The sequence below is a fragment of the Chelonia mydas genome, chromosome 2, assembly GCF_015237465.2.
Source record: "Chelonia mydas isolate rCheMyd1 chromosome 2, rCheMyd1.pri.v2, whole genome shotgun sequence".
In the NCBI taxonomy this organism is placed as follows: Eukaryota; Metazoa; Chordata; order Testudines; family Cheloniidae; genus Chelonia; species Chelonia mydas.
The window spans coordinates 173302560-173322507 of record NC_057850.1 but is presented as its reverse complement, the minus strand read 5'-3'; the positions used below and the strand labels follow the sequence as shown (position 1 = coordinate 173322507).

The following is a 19948-nucleotide window of genomic DNA, read 5'->3' as shown; positions in this document are numbered from 1 at the left end:
GGACCCAAACTAGGAAGGAGTCTAGTCTATCAAAGAAGCTTATTGGAACATCTCTGAGGGTGAGATTTACCTGCATTTAGTTTCCTACTGTATTAGGCTTAGACTTGCATGTTTTATTTTATTTTGCTTGATAACTTACTTCGTTCTGTCTGTTATTACTTGGAACCACTTAAATCCTACTTTTTATGTTTAATAAAATCACTCTTGCCTCCAGTTACTTGCGTTGGCAGGAAGGTTGCTGGTCTGTGCCTTCAGGCAGGCATACAGAGAGCTCCTGCGTCTTTGCCAGTCAGCCCCTGACTGAGCCAGGCTCCCTTCTTTTCTCCCCCCTCCAGGCTTGGCATTGGCTGCAGGTATAATGGGGTGGAGCTAGATTAACCCACAGGTGTTCTTTAACCCCTGCTGTGCCCAGCTGCACCCTCTATGAACCTTCACACATCCCCCCCCACCCATGACCTCCTCTGGGGTCTGCCCCCCCTCCAACTGCTCTCCACCATCCAGTGGAAAGAAGTTTGAATTCAGATGGGCTCTGTCTCTCCCGGCCTGGTGCTGGATGTGGAAGGAGAAGGGCTGGCGGGAAAGGTACCACCTCATGATTCGGGGATTTGTGTCCTTCATGGCATGGACATGGGGGGCAAGGTCGGTAATGAGGGTGAAGTGCGCACCTGGAAGATAATAACGGAGCGAGTCCATGGCCTACCTTACCGCGAGGGCTTCTTTCTGGATTACCAAATAGGTCTTCTCTTGCGGGAATAGCTTCCTGCTAATATATAGAATGGGGTGTTGGACACCCCCTACTACCTGCGATAGAACTGCTCCTAGGCCCACGTTTGAGGTGTCTGTTTGTAACAAGAACTCCTTGGCAAAGTCAGGGCTGTACAAGATGGGTTCCTGAGGGAGCCAGGCATTCAGAGTTTGAAACACCTCCTCACAGGCTCTGGTCCACAGGATCCTTTTAGGACTCTCGTTCTTGAGGAGATCGGAAAGGGGGGCCACAATGGAGGCGAAGCCTGGGATAAAGTGGCAGTAGTACCCGGCTAGTCCCAGGAATCAGCATATATGCTTCTTTGAGGACAGCGGGGGGCACAGCTGGAGGGCCTGGACTTTGTCAACTAAGGGTCAGATTAAGCCCTTCCCAATGTGTACCCAAGGTAGGTGGTCTCATTCTTCCCAAGGTGACATTTGGTGGGGTTCTCTGTCAGGCCGGCCTCCTGGAGGGACTGCAGGACCGTTGTCACATGTTCCAAATGGCGTTGCCGGTCGCGACTATAAATCACCATGTCATTGAGGTATGCAGCTGCATACCCACTATGGGGGTGAAGAATTCTGTCCCTTAGCCGCTGAAATGTGGCCGGGGCCCCATGCAAACCGAAGGGCATGGTCTGGAACTGAAAAAGCCCGAAGGGGGTGGAGAAAGCTGTCTTTTCCCTGGATTCGGGTGTGAGTGGGATCTGCGAATAGTCTTTCTTAAGTCTAAAGTGGTTAAGTCTATTCCGCCTTTCCCAGCTGATCAAGCAGTTTATCAACCCGTGGCATTGGGTAGGCATTGAACTTCGATACTGCATTGACCTTTCGGAAGTTGATGCAAAAGCGGGTGCTTCCACTGGGCTTAGGGACCAGTACCACGGGGCTTTTCTAATCGCTAAACAACTCCTCAATCACCCCCAATGCTAACATCGACCTGAGTTGGTCTTTCATGGCCTCTCTAAGCTTCTGGGGAAGGGGCTGGGGGTTTTCTCTGACCTTAATACCCGGTTCTGTCTGAATATGATGAGTTATTAGGTGAGTCCGCCCCGGTCGGGTCGAGAAAATGGAAGAGAAAGCGGTGATCAGTTTCTGCGCCTGACCCTTCTGCTCTGGGGTAGGATTGTCCCCAATGTTAACGATCCCTGGAGTTGAAGCCTTCATTGCCTGTGGGGCCTAGTTCAGGTTCTGGTGGGTACGGTGTTATTAGCAAGCTTTCTGGGGCTTTCCATGGTTTTAACAGGTTCACCTGGTAGATTTGTCGTACCTTACGTTTGTCTGGTTCACCTGCCCCACACGCCGGATCACCTCATACGGTCCTTGCCAGTGGGCCAGGAGCTTCGACTCCGAACTGGGCAACAATAGCAGCACCCAGTCACCGGGCTGAAACTCTCGGAGACGCGCCTGTTTATTGTAGGCTGCCTCTTGGGTATCTTCGGCATGTAGGAGGTTCTGCCTGGCAGACGAGCCTAGAGCCTGAAGTCTCTCCCACAGGTTTAAAAGATACTGCACCATGACTGTTGCTCCTCCCACAGTTCTCAAACAAGGTCTAAAATCCCCGGTGTTGCATCCCATACAAAAGCTCGAACGGTGAGAAGCCAGTGGAAGACTGAGGTATTTCCCAGACCGCGAACAAGAGAGGCAGGAGCAGCTGGTTCCAATGTTGGACGTCTGTCAGGATGAACCTTCAGAGCATTGTTTTTAGGGTTTGGTTAAAGCACTCCACCAGACCATCCATTTCGTAGGGTCTTGGTTTTAAGTAACCGGCAAAGCTACTTGATCGTCTGAGACATAAAGTTTGTCCTTTGATCTGTCAGGATTTCCCGGGGCACCCTGACTTGGGTGAAGATGTTCATAAGTTCCATAGCCATCCCCTTGACATTCATGGAGCGTAGCAGCACTGCTTCGGTGTACCAGCTCACATAGTCCACCACAACAAGAATGAACTGGTATCTGGCAGCGCTCTTCTCCAGCGGGCTGACTATATCGACTCCAATTTGCTCAAAGGGTACACTTATAAGTGGAAGGAGGATGAAAGGGGCTCTCTCAGCTGGCCGAGGTGCAGGGAGCTGGCGCTGTGGGCATGAGGCACAGAAATCTGCCACGTCTCTGTAGACCCTTGGCCAAAGGAACTGGGCTAAAATCTGGGCTAACTTTTTTTCCCTTCCAAGGTGCCCAGCCACGGGTATGGCATGGGAGAGTTGCATAATTTCCTTACAGTAAGGTCGGGGCACCAAGAGCTATGTTGAATCTCTTCAGTTGGTTGATATTTATGTATGTGGTACAGACGGTCACCTTGAAACTCAAAGCGTGGGAACCATCCCACTTGGTGGGGTTCGACAGTCTCCCTGTTCACTGCCGCCACCTGGGTGTATGCCCGACTCAGGGTATCGTCAGCCCGTTGCTCCTCCACAAAGTCAGAGAGGCAAGTCAGGATCTCTGATTTGGATAATAGGGAGAGCTCCGCTCCTGGCTGGGAGGGGGCCTGGTTGGCCTGGGTTGACGCTGAGGACTGGGACATCCCTTCAGCAGGGTCAGCAATCTCCCCTGCCCCACAAGGGTCGCAGCTTCAGGCCGGCCAGTGGCCAGAGGTAGGGGCCCTTGACCGTTGAACGGGGTCCCAGCAGTTCCACTAACAATTCCCCAAAATAGTTCGAGTCCCTGCCCAAAATAATTGGGTAGGCCAGTGTTGGGGCCAGCCCGACCATCAGGGGCTCTTCGCGTCTCCCCATTGTTAAAGTCACTTCTGTGCAGTGATAGGCCCTCACATCCCCATGCACGCACTGTAGCATAATGTGCCCTGAGTTGGGCTGGGATTAGGCACCTCTGTACTTTGTACCAGGGTCTGGGCAAACCCTGAATCTACTAGTCCCATCACTTCTCTCCCATTTACCCACAGTGTGATGGTCAGTTTTGCTGGGTCCCCAGCATGTGCTCGTGCTCACGGAGTCCAGATCTTCCCAAAGCTACATTTCATGTACGGACATTCTTTGGACCAGTGCCCAGAACAGCCACATGTGAAACACTTGGGTGGCACATGGGGTTTCCTACTTGGGTACCTAGGTGGTCGGGTCATGACGGGTCTCCCTGAGTTCTGGGCCAAGCAAGGGCCCTGGCAAGGCCACTGGTGGACCTGTGGTCTCCCAAGCTGGGGTGTGGATAAATGACTCTGGACCTCTGGATTGGAGAGCTCTGGCACCTCTAGATCCTTGAGCCCTCCAGAGCTCTGAGAGGGAGGAAGGATGCTGGCATTCCTCATGATCCTGGGGTCCATGAGTGGGTCCGTCTTTTAGGGACATGGGGCTCTTATTTGCAGCTGAATGCAAAGGGGGTGCCGTTATGGGAGACTTGCCGGCTAGGTAGTTCTCCATGAGTTGGATGGCATCCGTTGTGGTGTCAGGATGATGCCGCAACACCCACTCTCTTCCCCCAGGGGGCAGGATCTGGACAAACAGCTGGAGCAGGACCCACTCAGCAACCTGTGTCCCTGTCTTGGCTTCTGGTTTGAGCCATCTCCAGCATGAGTCGCGCAGCTTCTGGGTGACTAGGCGGGGTCGGGCCCCCAGTGGGTACCAATCCCCCTGGAAGCATTGCCAAAAGGTTTCCTCTGAGATATCTAGGGGATCAAGGATCGCTGCTTTAACTTGGGCATAGTCCTGGACGGCAGTAGGATCTAAAGCACGTGATGCAGGTTAAGTACGGGGCCAGCCACGGCAGCCCATTGGTCTCTGGGCCACCGGGCTACTGTGGCCACTTGCTCAAAAGTCTCGAAGAAAGCCTCAGGATCATCATCAGGCCCCATTTTGGCAAGCCTGATAGAGGCGGGGTTAGGCAGCTCTGCTGGAGCAGCAGATTGCAAAATGGATGACACCTGTTGGACCAGCTGTTGCTGCTGCTGTTGTTGGGACTGCCAATTTGCCATTTAGCTGCTGCTGCTATGTGGCCATCTGCTGCAGTAGTTGTTGTTGCTGTTGATGCTGGGTGTTTTCCTCTGCCATCCATTTCAGCAGCTGCTCCATCTCCATTCAAGTGTTTGTCCCCGGGACTGTCTCTCTCTCTCTCTCTCTTTTTTTTTTAAATTTCCTTCAGCAGGGACTAGGGTGATGCCCACACTCTCCACCGTTTGTGATAGGGGCTTCAGTGGCCATGAAGCCTACTGGCTAGATCGTTGGTTAGGGAGGGCTGAAGGGGCACCTGAGCTCTCCTCTCTCAGGTCCTGACCCAGTGTCCCGTGTCGCTCACCCCTAAGCAGGGGAGAAGGACCTTCCTCCCAGCCGTGAGGAGGGCTTCATGGCCTATTTTCCTGGGCTGCTCCCTATTTAAGTCCTTTTAGTTTGGGGCGTGGCCCCTCTAGTCCAGTTTTCCCGCAATTGGGGCTTGTCTGCAGGTTCCCCTTGGTCGGGGAAGACTTATTTGCCTCCAGTGGCTGCGTTGGCAGGCAGGTTGCTGGTCTGTGCCTTCAGGCAGGCTCCTGCTTCTTTGCCAGTCAGCCCCTGACTGAGCCAGGCTCCCTTCTTTTCTCCCCCCTCCAGGCCTGGCATTGGCTGCAGGTATAACGGGGTGGGGCTAGCTGAACCCACAGGTGTTCTTTAACCCCTGCTGTGCCCGGCTGAGGTCTCTCTGCTCCTTCACACCCAGTCTTTTCAGCCTCTCAATAGAAGACTTTTCCCCAACTTTTTGAACCCTCTCTAGTTCTGCAATATCCTTTTATTATTTCTATTTGTACACTGTATGCCCTAGGAGCCCCAGTTGTGCGAGGTGCTGTACAAACTCAAAGATAGGGTGGCCAGTACTACACACAGTGTTGCAGATGAGGCCACACTATTGATTTATATGAAGGTATTATAATATTTTTGTTACTATTTTCCATCTCATTTCTTATGAGTAACCCGTTGTCTTTAAGGGGACTACTAAAGGCCCCAATTCAGGAAAACATCCCTGTTCAGGGAAGTACTTAAAGATTTGCTCAAATGCATCCCCATTTAGGACAGAACATAAGCACATGCTTAAATCCCATTGAAACACAATACAGTGGGCTCTAACCTTGTGTTTAAAGTTAAGCATGTGCTTTAAGTGCTATCCTAAATAGGAATGAATTTAAACATGTTTCAAGTGTTTTCCTGAATCACATCTTAAATTAGAATGGATTATTAAAGCTTGCTAGATTAGGCTCTATATTATGGAACATCAGTTGGCCCACAAGAAACAGCAACGAAAACGATGTAAATCTTTTCTTACTGAAAAACGTAGTTTCCTGTCATTTTTGGCAAAGTAATTAATCTAATTTATGTTACAAAAATCAAAAGAATAAAAAGTTGTATAACTTTTTAATGCTTTTTTTTCAGTAAAATCACAGAAATATGTAATCCTCTTAGTTGATTTAGCTTTGACTTTTCAGGTTTTGATTCTTTTCTTATATTTAAAATTTTCTTTTTACCTGAACTTCATAACTAACTGGATTAAGCTGCCTGTGTCTTCCAGTTCAAAACTCGTATTGTCAAAGTTCTGTTTATAACTTGTTAATTAGATACCTGATACAGAAGGCTCAGGCTCCTTGGAAAAGAAAATCCTGTAAAATCTGAGAACATTTTTGGTCAGTCTAAAAAGTACTGCATTGACAAAACATTAGATTACATGTACTGCCACATGTATATGTACAATACCGTATTTGTACAATATATTATAATTCTGCCTCTTTGCCAAACATGTGATATCAAATATGGTAATTACTGTTGTTGAAGTCAGATACACCAGAAGAAAAACACAAGTCTGAAATTACTGAAACATCATGGGAAAGAGGAATGGAGTTCCCAGAAGCATACCAAAAAAAAAAAAAAATGAATGCTTCACAGTTAGGAAATGAGTTGACCAGAGATTTCCAAAAGCAGATGAAGTCTTCCTGACCTGAAGAAAGTATTTATCGTCTGTCTGAATGTCTACTCAGCAGCTTTTTGTCTCCTCTACAATGTTCTTATTTAAAATTAAAATGAAGAGATTAACTGTTGCTATCATCATTTAATGAACTAGGCTTGTGAAATACACTGATCAATATTTTGTTTAGAAAACTGATTTGTAAAAAGAAGCAATATTTCTATGAAAGTTGTGGTATACATTATCAAACAGGGCATAAGAAAGCCAAAGAATTAAGGATGTAGAGCTACTTGTAGGTTTTGTTATATTTATCAGAATAGAAACACTTGTTTTTTAAAAAGTGAAATTTCTATCACTTCTAGTTGTGAAGAAGGCTCTCACAATGTTTTTAAACCAATTGCACCAATGATCTTTTTGAAAATGCAGCTAGACAAATCTAAACAATACCATCAAGACAGAGGTAGATTATCCACGCTTCCAGTTATTTTAGTGGAGGTGAAAAAAATTAACTTTGAAGTTCATTTGCAACAATTTAAAATGACGTCGTTCACATCTGAACAACACATCAGCAATAATAATAATACTAATATATAACATTCTGCCTTTCTCCTTCCAAATGCTTTGTAAACATTATTAGCTAATATAAGGCCTGATTGAAGTGAGAGGGAGTATTATGTTCACAAAAGGAGAAGTAAACACTATATACATGCCCTAATGTAAAGGATTTTATTAATTTTAAGTCATATAAAAAGGGACTGTAAAGGCTTTTAACAGAGTCCCTTTAAGTACACAGCATAAAGTAGGGGAGAGGAAGGGAAATAATCTAAAACAGAAAGATAGAAACTGGACCAAGTAGCTCCTTATAAATTATATCTGAAGGCGAGGTATAAAGGATTTTGGGGGTTGTTTTAAGAAACTGTTTAAGAAATGAAATTATTAACAGAATAATAGTAATTGTAGATAAAGATTCCAACTACGTTTACTTTTTAAAAAACAAAATATTTGAAAAATCCGTTCTCCTGCAAAGACCTACTTTCAGGAATCCATGCTTCCCCTTAGGAAGCCGGTGACATCTCAAGCACCTAAAACAACTACAGGGAGTACATTTAGGACTTGGCAGGAAAGTAAAAGAGGAAATGGTTTTCAATTTTTTTGTTTTAAAATATGCCAGGTTGTCCTTTTTAAGTCTATGCACATTTTGTTATTAATTTTGACTGGTAAACAGTTCTTTTTGTAAAATAACAATTTAGCAGTTCACCTTCAATAATGTGTAATGAAATACAAGTCTGGCAAAACTGCAGAGTACCTTATGTTCACTGTGTGGAGGCATATAGACATACACAGAAGCAATCCTCACTGTAAAAATTAGGATAATGGGTATGTCTGAATTTTTTGTAAGACCTAGGGAGAGTATATTTATTTACAGTATAAACTTGTTTACTTGCTTTATTATCAAAGATTATCACGCACACCTCTGCACACCAATGATTTCATTGTGGGCATAGTAGTCTATTTTGTTCTATTTAGAGTCTTATTCTGTGCTCATCACTTTAGTATCAGAGTGCCCTCCAGTTGTGCATTAAGCAACATTACTAACCTCTGTAATGAGTTTTTCTCATCCTCTCCCCAGGGTGAGAAGTGTGTACAGTGAAGTATCTTGTGTTGTTAGGGTTTTTTATTTTGTTTTATTAATATACACATTGCTAGGTATTTATGTTTGAGAAAGCAAAGTCAACTAAATGTATCTACAGGGTTTGGCTCCAATTCTGCACATAGCTATACACACGCCTAACTTTAAACATGCAGGTCGTCCCACTGAAGTTAGACTGACTACTCGTGTGCTTAAGGTTGAGTACATGCATAAGCATATGGAGGATTGAAGCCTAAGGTACTCTCCACTTGAGTAAGGGTGGCAGAATATATCTCTTATGCAATATAAATAATATATAATTTGATTTACAAAATACAGGGTAAAACATATTCCCTTCCCCCAAATACCTTATAATATATGAGAGACAACACAGAGAAGGCAAGACACTGGATAACAGTTCAGGGAAAGGAAGGTGTGAAGAGATGATTGTTAGGGGAAATAAAGTAGGAAGAATTTCCACAGAAAATAGGTTTTGAGGGGGGATTTGAAGGAAGAAAGAGAAGCGAAATCCTTTAAAACCAGACAGGATGTAATGTGTATGTCACATCATTTTAAAAGATAAATCAGCATTTTTATCTTTGGTTAATTTGCAAATTTTCCAGATGATAATTCAAGGTCAAAAGTTATTGCTATGCCATGAGACTCAGCTGCATGTGTGCAGCTCACTTTCCCAAAGGCATTCTCTTTCTCTCTGAATCTCAAGAAGCCACTGCTGAACTTATGCAAGCAGAAGAGGAAGCTGGGCTGGATTTAAACCCTTAAAACCTGATCCTGAAAACACTTAAGCATATGCATAATTGTACTTACATGAGTAGCTCCACTGTATTCAGTGGAACAGAAGTTATGCACATGCTTAAGTGTTCACAAATTCAGCATTTTACTGACCAGATACCAGGTAGTTCTCCTGACCCCTATCACAATGGTGTGAACTTTTCTTTCAACAAAGAGAATGTAAATTTACTTTAGGCCAGTAATAATTCTGTGGCAATTTTCACAAGAATCAGGATGTCTTAATCAACTTCCAGTTTGTCTAATTACATTTCACTTACCTATATTTCCCCCTGTATTTGGATACACTATTCTTCACTTTCTCTCTTGAGCTGCTGTGAGTCTTGCTAAATGGCTTTTAACCACTGTTAAATGTTTTCCATGTTTTAACCTTTAAATAACTTCACCTGAGCAGTGGGTGAAGTGATTCCTACCTATATATATTTTATATGGTGAATTAATAACATTTTGAATTGCTTTGACTTCCACCTGGTCTTATGTAATATTACATTAAAAAAATTACATTAAAAGAATGTTCAGGGTTGAAAAGTCAAGCACTCAAAAATTAGGAAATGCCACAATTAAGGTTCCCCATATGCATTATGACAGAGTCTTTAATTACATAATCACACCTATTTTTTCCACCGGACCCCTACATCATTCCACAGGACCCCTACATCAGTGCAGGGGATAGATGGTACTCTGAGAATGAATCAAGGTTGTATAGTGAGTAAGGCTGTTGTTTGTAGGAGCCGTGCCTCACTTGTTGCAAGGGTTGTGAATGAGGCAGGTGATTCCAGGAAAAGAAGAAATGGTTTTTTGGTTAAAGAAGTTGAATGCCACCCTGAAGAATTGGATTCTATCTTTTCTTATACTTCAGAGTTGTGATCTGGCTTAATCATTTAAGCCAAATACTTACATTAAAATGTTCACAGATGGCCATTAACTTTGTGCTCAGTTTCTACACTTGACACCAGATTTGCAGAAGTGCTGAGCACTTACAACTGCAACTGGACTGAAAAATCTGACTGGAGCTGTGCTTTGAACATATAATATGCTGTACACATGCTAAATACTCTGGAAAATTGTTCACTATGTGTCTCAAATTGGGCACCCAAAATTAGAGGACGTTTTGAAAATTTTGGCTTTAATTGCCCTGAGCCTCAATTCCCTGTGCCTCAGTTCACATGGTAAGACCTGTGAGGGGACTAAGCATGCTCACTGAGGACAGAATCTTCAGAGAATTTAACCACTAAACTCAAACAAGTTGAGCGTATGAAAACTGAAATTTTTCAAAGGCTTATACCTTGCCCAAATTTGGACAGACTTTCACAGGGATGCAAATGATATAACCCTGACACAAAGGCCATCTCCTGCCAAATGTCAAGCCCTTGCTCCACAAAACTGGCAGGTGCTAGGGCTTCTACACTAAAATGTTGTTTAAAAAATGTAACCAGGGCAAAACATATTTTCCCCTCATCTCATTCTCAGAAATGGCTGAAAGACTTCAGCTGAAACTTTTTTTTTTTTAAAAAAACCCCTCATACTGAGGCAGATACCCAGTATGGAAAACTTCAGCCAAAATGGTTAAAATTTGACAAAGTTATAAGCGACTAAAAACAGGATGTTATAAAGAGAAGTCTCAGGCAATGTTAACTACAGGGAGTGCTACAAGCTGTAAAAACATCATGAACGTTAACTGTTTTCTTTTTTTAAACGTTTCAGATTCTTTGAATATATATTTCTCTATAAAGATGCAGTGATGTTTCAGATTGAACAAGTCACAAAGCTGTGCTCAAAGATTGCTTTGACTGAGCCATGGGATCCTTATGATATTCCTGACAACTCCACTTATGAAGATCAGTACTACATCGGGGGGCCTGGAGATGAAATTATGGTACAGGAATGGTCTGATAGAAAACCAGCCAGGAAATGTAAGTGTTTGGTTTGGTTTTGTTAAAAAATGTCTGCATCTCCTTTACCCAAGATATAATTTTCCAGCTGACTGTTAGTATTGGCTTTCATATTACCACAAAATTTGCAGGAAGAAATAACATGTAATAAATATCCAGCACATACTGTATATCATATTCATTGTATTGTATTAAAGAAAATGTCCCCATTATCTAAGAAGGGTTAAATATCTACAGGAGCATATAATGGAGTTGTTTGCATGTCTCAGACAAAGTTTGGGATGAAATCACACCATTTTCCCATTAGAGTCCAGTAATCTGAGCCCAGAATTATTCATAAGAAAATCTATAATATAGAGAGACTCTTTCACAGTTTAAGGAGTAACTGCACGTGACCTGTGTGGCTTGGAGATTACCCAGTGTGACCCAAGGACTTCTTGGAGCCAACTGACAGAGGGCGTTGGGGCTCCATAGGGTTTTATAGGGCTCCCTTGGGTCAGATATATGCACAATAATCACTGAAGGGTAGCATGTGAGGTCTCTGCTGAGAGCCAGTAGCCCAATGGTAATCCTAATCATTTCAAAATGTGTGCATGGATAATATTTGAGGAGTTACGTATCTGAACTGGAAATTGTGTTCTTAAGGCCCTGGTGTTAAGGCTGATTACCAGGAGGTGACATACCTTGGGCGGGTTCCTTTCGGGCACGGGGTAGCAGATGCCTATCTCCCTGTATGGCCATTTGGGTATTGGGTATTGTGTGCCTCACAATGTAGACCTATTTGCATACTGAGCCAGTTGTTGATTAAGAGATTGCAAAGTCTACAAGAAAGGAGTATATAGGCGTCCTGTTTATGAATAAGGACAGTGGATTGTTCTGATATTTCTATGGGTGCAAACACCCTGGATCCTTTGCTGAGAAGGCAAATTGACACCATGTTTTGCCTCATGAAAATTGGGTCACAGCCAACCTGGCTGAAAAACACTGGAAGGACCTTGGGTGAGCGTTGCTCTACAAGACATGAAAGTATCTAGTTAATTAAGTCCGGGTTCTAAAACATGTTATGATTTTATTTGATATGTGGTCATTTGTTTCCAATACTTCTACTTGCTATTACTTGAATCACTGTGCTTTGTTATACTTATACTAAATAAACTTATACTTGGTTTCACTATAAACATATTGTGACAAAGTTCCTCCTCTACCTTGGTGGGTCTTGTGCTCTGTGGCGGATTTGCTCGCCTCAGAGATTCACAGCAGCCCTCAGTTTGGCTGTTTTCATGAACCCACAGTCCAGGTCAACTCCTCCTATGTCTGATCAGGAGTTGGGAGGTTTGGGGGGAACCCGGGCCCGCCCTCTACTCCGGGTTCCAGCCCAGGGCCCTGTGGAATGCAGCTATCTAGAGTGCCTCCTGGAACAGCTGTGCGACAGCTACAACTCCCTGGGCTACTTCCCCATGGTCTCCTCCCAACACCTTCTTTATCCTCACCATAGGACCTTCCTCCTGATGTCTGATAATGCTTGTACTACTCAGTCTTCCAGTAGTACGCCTTCTCACTCTCAGCTCCTAATGACTCTTGCTCCCAGCTCCTGACACACGCACCACAAACTGAAGTGAGCTCCTTTTTAAACCCAGGTGCCCTGATTAGCCTGCCTTAATAGATTCTAGCAGCTTCTTGATTGGCTGCAGGTGTTCTAATCAGCCTGTCTGCCTTAATTGTTTCTAGAAAGTTCCTGATGGTTCTGGAACCTTCCCTGTTACCTTACCCAGGGAAAAGGGACCTCCTCCGCTTGCTGCTACTCTGTTTGCTTTCTATTCTCTCCTAAAGCCCCCTGGCCTGGATTTTTCTTACTTTTTGACCCCGCTTCAGTCCCCCCACCCCCGACCGGGCCAGATGCTTTTTTTTGTTTTTTTGTGTTTTTTTTGCTGCCGTTCAAGTGCTGGTTGGTTGTCAGCTTGCTGCCAGCCCCCTCCCCCCCGACGCTTGCTCTCGGACGCCACTTTTGCTCCAGCTGAAATCCCCGGAGGAGGGGGGGAGGACTGCCGACCCGCTACCCGGAGGAGGGGAGTGGAAGCCCCCAGACCCAGCCGTTTTGCTGTTGTTTCTAAACCCGTACCGAGCTAGGAAGATTCTTCTTATCTCTGCAACATTCTTGGCCTGCTGAAAGCCTCATTACAAAGCCGGAAGAGAAGATAGCCGACAGAAAAATTCGCCCAGGGAAGCTACGAACCATCGTGGAGGGAGCCGTAAGACTGAGTAACTTTTGAATTGTACTCTCGTGTGCGGGGAGTTTGACTGTGTTTTAATTGCGTTTGTGGGGGCACAAGGGGTGTGGCACAGAGCTGCCCCCCGATCCATCGGTCCCCCCCAACACTATTACAACCGTCACGGCCCCCCTGCTGTCCGTCCCTGCTGGCAATTTGCCGTCTGCCTTTGGATTCAGCTGTTTGCTTTGAATTTTGCCGTTTCGGACCAGACACAACAGCTGACCAAATGAGACTCTTTGGAAAAACGTGCGTGGGTCCACTCCCCACCCCCCGGACTGTTTACCCCACAGTTTGCCCCTATTACCGGACCCCAATTCCTGTTTTCCTCCCCCATCCAGTCCGACCCATTTGGCACCCCCCCCCGCCTGCAGCCCAGTAGGGAGGAGTGGTTAATCTGCTTCCCCCTCCCCCCTCCTCCTTCTGGTGTCTCCCCGTCTCTCCCTGCTCACAATGGCGGGGAATGAGAGGGGTGAGGCCCCTCTAACAACCTCAGTTGCCCCTCCCCCACCTACCCCCCTACCCAACCCCCAAGCCCTCCCCCCCACCACTGCTGTCAAAACACCTACCACCGCCCCCGCTGGGGCATCGGCAGTAGGAGACACCGGGGCGACTACTGCCGCTGCAACGTCCACTGCCCCCCCAGATTCTAGGAAACCCCCCCCAGTTGGCCGGAAAGGCCAGGGTGTGAAGAAAGGAAAAGGCCCCACTAAAACCACCAGGCCCTCCATGGCAGGGGCTGCCCCTACCGCTGTGGCCTCGTCATCGACCATGGCATCCCTCCCCACTGTTCCCTCCACCAGCTCTGCGAGCATCTCTCCCCCGGCCCCCCAGGATGTATGCCCGGGCGGTGGCAGCCCCCCCACTGCCTGCCGCCTCATCATCTCACCCACCCACCGCCTCCACTACCATCAATAGCGGCCGGAGCCCCTTTCCCACCATGACCAGGAGGCACGGCATCCGTTGCCTCCTGGTCCCCGCCTCGCCCCACGTGGAGACATACGTACAGGCGTTGGTGAGGGTGGTAGGACCCACGGCTATCATGGCGGCCTCCAAAATGTACGGGAAGGTTGTCTTTTTCTTAGCATCGGAGGCTGCCGCCCAGGAGGCGGTGGAGAAGGGCCTGGCGATGGGGGGGGATGTTTGTCCCCCTGGAGCCGCTAGAGGACCTGGGCATTCACCTAGTCCTCACCTCCGTCCCTCTCTTTCTACCCAATGCCGCCCTGTTACCCGCTCTCTCCACCCTGGGGAAACTCGTTTCTGTCATCAGCCCTCTCCCGTTGGTCTGCAAGGACCCCACCCTCCGTCACGTCCTCTCGTTCCGCCAGCAAGTGCAGCTTCTACCGCCGCCGGCGACGCGTGACGGAGAGGCACTCGAGGGGTCCTTCCTAGTCCCCTACCAGGGAGCCCGCTATTGGGTCTTTTACTCCACGGGAGAAGCCCGGTGCTACCTCTGCCGCTCAGCGGGGCATGTCCGAAGAGACTGCCCTTTGACCCAGTGGGGAGGGGCACTCGAGACCTCCGAGACCCGGCAGGACGTCGGCTCCGTCGTTGCCGACGCTGCTGGCCGCCCGGCACCTGAAACCACCTCTCCTCCTGCTCGATCCACCGCTGCTCCCGTCCGGGCCCAAGAGACACCTCCCCTACAACGCCCAGACGAGCAAGGGAGTCCCACCCTTGCTATCAATAATCCAACAGAGCCTATGGAGGAGGGTGCAGCAAAGCTATTACCGGGTATAGGAGAGGGCCCGCCCGAAGGAGAACCCCCCGCCCCTCATCATGCCTCACCGTTACCCCCCCGAACCCCTGAACCATTGCCTCTGCCCCCCGACACGACCCCTGCTAACCAACCCCCAGACGATGCTATGGAGGGCTGGACCCTAGTCCAGGGGAAGCGAGGCAAGCGGAAGGCTCGAGCTACGCTGCACCCATCCAATGCGGAGGCCCCCTGGAAGACCAGGAAGGGAGGCACTGATACTGAGCCTTCCGCTATGCCCACGAGTGAGATCCATCCGCCGGTGTCGGGAGGGGAAGACAGAATGGCATTGGAGGGTAGAATCTCCCCTCCTCGGGAGACCCTCCCCTCCGAGACCCCTGAGGAAGCCCCTTCTACCCGGATACCACTCGAACCCCCCGCGAACCCCGAAGCGACCGTCGAGGCGGGCCCCAGAGGAGGGGCCCCCGGGGTAGCAGAAGATGACCTCTCCTCCATGTATGAGGAGATTGAGGCCCTAGGCTTGACCCCGGTCACCCAGGGAGAGGATGATCTACTGCAGCTGGCCTCGATCTGGGCAACCTCACCCCAGTCCCCCTTTCCCCATGCTCCCTCCCCCAACCGCCTTCCCGGGCGGGCACCCTACAGAAGGTGGTCCACCACCTGATGCCATGGCCGCCAAATCCACCACAGAGCCTGCGCCTAGCATCACTGGGAGCCCCCTCCCCCACCCCTCAACCCTCGAATCTGCTCAGGAGGCACCACCTTTCAGCTGCTTGCCTCCCGAAGCCCAGAGCCTTGCCTCTGCTCCCGCCCCCACCCCTGTCCCTGCCCAGTCCACCTCCTCCTGCAACGCTATTGCCACCCCTGGGGTTATTTCTTTTCTGTTTTTTGCGGATTCCCCCCAGGGAGCAGCCTTTGCATTTTCCTGCCACGACCCATTAGGAGCTGCAATTTTCCCTCCGCCATCCCCTTCTCCCCCAAGGCGTGAGATGGACCTAATAACTTTAGCCTGTAAGACGCCCCGTCGGTGGTCTGCACCCTGCCTGCCCGCCTCAGCGGACCACGAGGCTGCATTAAGAGCCCCACCAGAGAACAACCCAGAAATCGCAACCCCACCCCCCCAGAAGCTGTGAAATGCATTGCGGAAGTTTTTAGAAAACATCCGTGGCGCCCGCAACAGGGTACAGCTGGCTCTCCAGCTATGGGGGGACTTTGATCAAATCCTCCAGGCCACAAGGGCCCTTATAAAGGAGGGTAGAGGGCAAGGAAGGCGCGGTGCTGCAGCCTACGGGCAGGCCCGCGGCTTCCGTAATGATTTAGTCACTTACGGGATGGGTCACAGATTGCTGCGCGACCCGCCGGGGGCCGCAGACACCCCCGCCAATAAGGAACCCCCACCCCCCCAGCCCTCCGCATGACGCCTCTCAGTATCGCAACTTTGAACACCAGGGGCTGTAGGATGGCTCTGTGCAGGTCCCAGGTGCTCTCTTACCTTCGGGAAGGGGGGTACTCTGTAGTTTTTCTGCAGGAGACCCATATGGATCCGACCGCTGAGGACAGCTGGCGGCTGGAGTGGGGGGACGGGGTCTACTTTAGCCACTTCACAATGTGGCAAGCTGGAGTGGCGACCCTGTTCTCCCCCAACCTATGGCCCGAGGTGCTAGGGGTCACTGAGGCCGTGCCGGGCCACCTGCTGCATCTCCGAGTCCGTATGGAGGGTCTCGTGGTCAGTTTTGTTAATATCTATGCCCCGACTACGAGCCTGAAACGGCCGCAATTCTATCAGCGGGTGTCCGACTTCCTCGGCACCCTAGATTCTCACGAGTGCCTAGTCCTGGGAGGGGACTTTAACACCACCCTCGAGGAACGGGAACGCTCAGGGGCCAAGCTGAGCCCGGCCGCTGCGAACATTCTCCGAGAAATAGTTGAATATCACTCCCTAGTAGACGTCTGGCGTGACCACCACCCAGATGACACTTCCACGTTTACCTTTGTTCGGGTGGAGGCCCACCGGTCACACCACTCTCGGTTGGACCGTATTTATTTATCCCGTTTCCATCTTTCACAGGCCCACTCCTCCAACATTCGGCCAGCCCCATTTTCCGACCATCATTTAGCCACCATAACAGCCTCCCTCCGTGCAGAGAGGCCGGGGCCGGCCTATTGGCACTTTAACAACAGCCTGTTGGAGGATGAGGGCTTCGTGACGTCCTTCCGGGAGTTTTGGCTGGCCTGGCAAGAGCAGCGGCGTGCCTTTCCCTCCGCGCGGCGATGGTGGGATCTAGGGAAGGTGCACGCCAAGCTCTTCTGCCGTGACTACACCCCGGGGCACCAGCCGACGGAGAAATCGGGCGATACAGCAGTTGGAACGGGAGGTCTTAGAGATGGAGAGGCGTCTAGCCGCCAGCCCCGAGGACCCTTTCCTCTGTGGAGCGTGCCGGGAGAAGCGGGAGGAGCTCCGGGCCCTCGAGGACCATCGAGCCCGAGGTGCCTTTGTTCGATCCCGCATCCGCCTCCTTCGGGAGATGGATCGCGGCTCCCGTTTCTTCTATGCCCTGGAGAAAAAGAGGGGGGCCAAGAAACACGTCACCTGCCTTCTAGCAGAAGACGGCGCCCCCCTCATGGATCCGGTGGAGATGTGTGGGAGGGGACATGACTTCTACACAAGCCTTTTCTCCCCGGATCCTACTGATCCTGGCGCTTGCAGGGTGCTCTGGGAGGAACTCCCCACGGTCAGCATGGGCAACCGAGACCGGCTAGAGCTGCCTCTCACCCTGGCTGAGTTCTCGGAAGCCCTCCGTCGCATGCCCACCAATAAATCTCCGGGCATGGACGGGCTGACCGTGGAGTTCTACCGCGCGTTCTGGGACATCCTTGGCCCAGACCTAGCCACTGTCTGGGCTGAGTCTTTGCAGGGCGGGGTCCTCCCTCTTTCATGCAGGCGAGCAGTGCTCGCCTTGTTGCCGAAGAAGGGGGACCTCCGCGATTTACGAAACTGGCGTCCCGTCTCACTCCTTAGCACGGACTACAAAATTGTAGCGAAAGCAATCTCGCTGCAGCTAGGGTCCGTGATGGCGGACGTGATCCACCCAGACCAGACCTATACTGTCCCGGGTCGCAGCATTTTTGACAACCTATTTCTAGTCCGAGACCTTTTGGAACTCCGGCGTAGAGACGGTCTGTCGTTCGCCCTCCTGTCTCTCGATCAGGAGAAGGCATTCGATAGAGTAGACCATGAGTACCTCCTGAGCACTCTGCAGGCGTTTGGATTCGGACCTCAGTTTGTGAGTTTTCTCTGGGTGCTGTACGCCTCCGCGGAGTGTTTGGTTAGGCTCAACTGGACCCTGACCGAGCCGGTCAGCTTCGGGCGAGGAGTGCGGCAGGGATGCCCCCTCTCAGGCCAGCTGTACGCTCTGGCGATCGAGCCTTTCCCCTGTCTCCTCCGCAGAAGGTTGACAGGGTTGGTGCAGCGGGAGCCGGAGCTGCGGCTGGTCCTGTCAGCGTATGCCGATGACGTGCTCCTCGTGGTCCAGGACCCGGGCGACTTGGAGCGGGTGGAGGCTTGCCAGGCCATCTATTCGGCAGCCTCCTCCGCCCGAGTCAACTGGGTCAAGAGCTCTGGCTTGGCGGTAGGGGACTGGCGGCAGGTGAGCTCCCTCCCACCCGTGCTTCAGACCATCCGGTGGAGTGCGGGTCCACTGCTCTACCTAGGCATTTACCTTTCTGCCACGCACCCCTCCCCGCCGGAGAACTGGCAAAATTTAGAGGGCGGGGTGATAGAGCGGCTCCGGAAATGGACGAGGCTACTCCGATGTCTCTCCCTCCGAGGGAGAGCACTGGTGCTTAACCAACTAGTCCTGTCCACGCTCTGGTACCGGCTCAACACCCTGGCCCCGGCCCCGGGTTTCCTGACCAACCTCCGGAAATCGATTCTAGAATTCTTTTTGGTCAGGAATGCACTGGGCCCCTGTTGGGGTTCTTCATCTACCCCTGAAGGAAGGAGGGCAGGGCCTGAAGTGTCTGCACACTCAGGTCTGTGTCTTCCGCCTCCAGGCCATGCAGAGGCTCCTTTATAGTGCAGGTAGTTCGACGTGGAGCATATTGGCGCACGCCTTCCTGCGGCGCTTCCAAGGGCTCCGATACGACCGGCAGCTCTTTTATCTCTGTCCGAGAGGTTTTCCGCGAAACCTCTCCGGGCTGCCGGTCTTCTACCAGGACCTCCTCCGGACCTGGAAACTGTTCTCAACGACCAGGTCCGTGGCGGCCACCGTGGGAGCAGATCTCCTCACGGAGCCCCTGCTACACAACCCCCAGCTCCGTGTGCAGGTGGCGGAGTCCCACTCGGTGCGCCAGAGTTTGGTCCTGGCGGAAGTCACGAGAGTCGGAGACCTCCTGGACTACGACTGGGGAGACTGGCTGGATCCCCTGACGCTCGCCTGGCGCGTGGGGCTCTCCAGACCTCGTACCCCCTGGCGCGTACTTCAGGAGGTGAAGGCCGCCTTGACGCCCGCTGCTCGGGCTTATCTTAATCGAGCCCTGCGCGAGGGCGCACCCTGCCCACCCTCTACCCCAGGCCCGCCGGACCTTTCAATTGGGCCCCTACCCCGTAGATCCCAACAAACCCCTCACCCTTTCACTGCAAGCCGGCTGCATGAACTGCAGCCGGTCAGCTTTCAAATCGCGCCACGGAAATATTTATACTCACTCACGCTTCACACCCTTCACGCCCACACCCTGGTGTCCCGCCCCGATACAAAGTGGTGGAACCTCCTGCCACCTTTGGAGGGTGAGTAACCCCGGTGGACCAGCTTGTATTCCACCTTGGTCCCGAGTCCCGTCGGGGACATTAGTTGGCGGCTCCTTCACGGAGCTGTGAGCACGGGCGTGTTTTTGACACGGTTTACCCCCATCCCGGATACTTGCCCTTTTTGCAACGTGAGGGAAACCCTGGCGCACGTATATTTAGGGTGTGCCAGATTGCAGCCCCTTTTCCGGCTCCTCACGAATATTTTATTAC

At 50.2% G+C, this 19948-nt stretch overlaps 1 protein-coding gene across 1 annotated transcript in view; it reads left to right on the top strand.

Moving 5' to 3' along the window:
- The window catches only part of EPDR1 (ependymin related 1), a 55837-nt gene that overhangs the window by 19835 nt on the left and 16054 nt on the right, over window positions 1-19948 (top strand). Inside the window, exon 2 of the mRNA XM_007065903.4 lies at window positions 10760-10968. Coding sequence (XP_007065965.3) covers window positions 10760-10968 — 209 coding nt within the window. The remainder of the gene's footprint in view (window positions 1-10759; window positions 10969-19948) is intronic.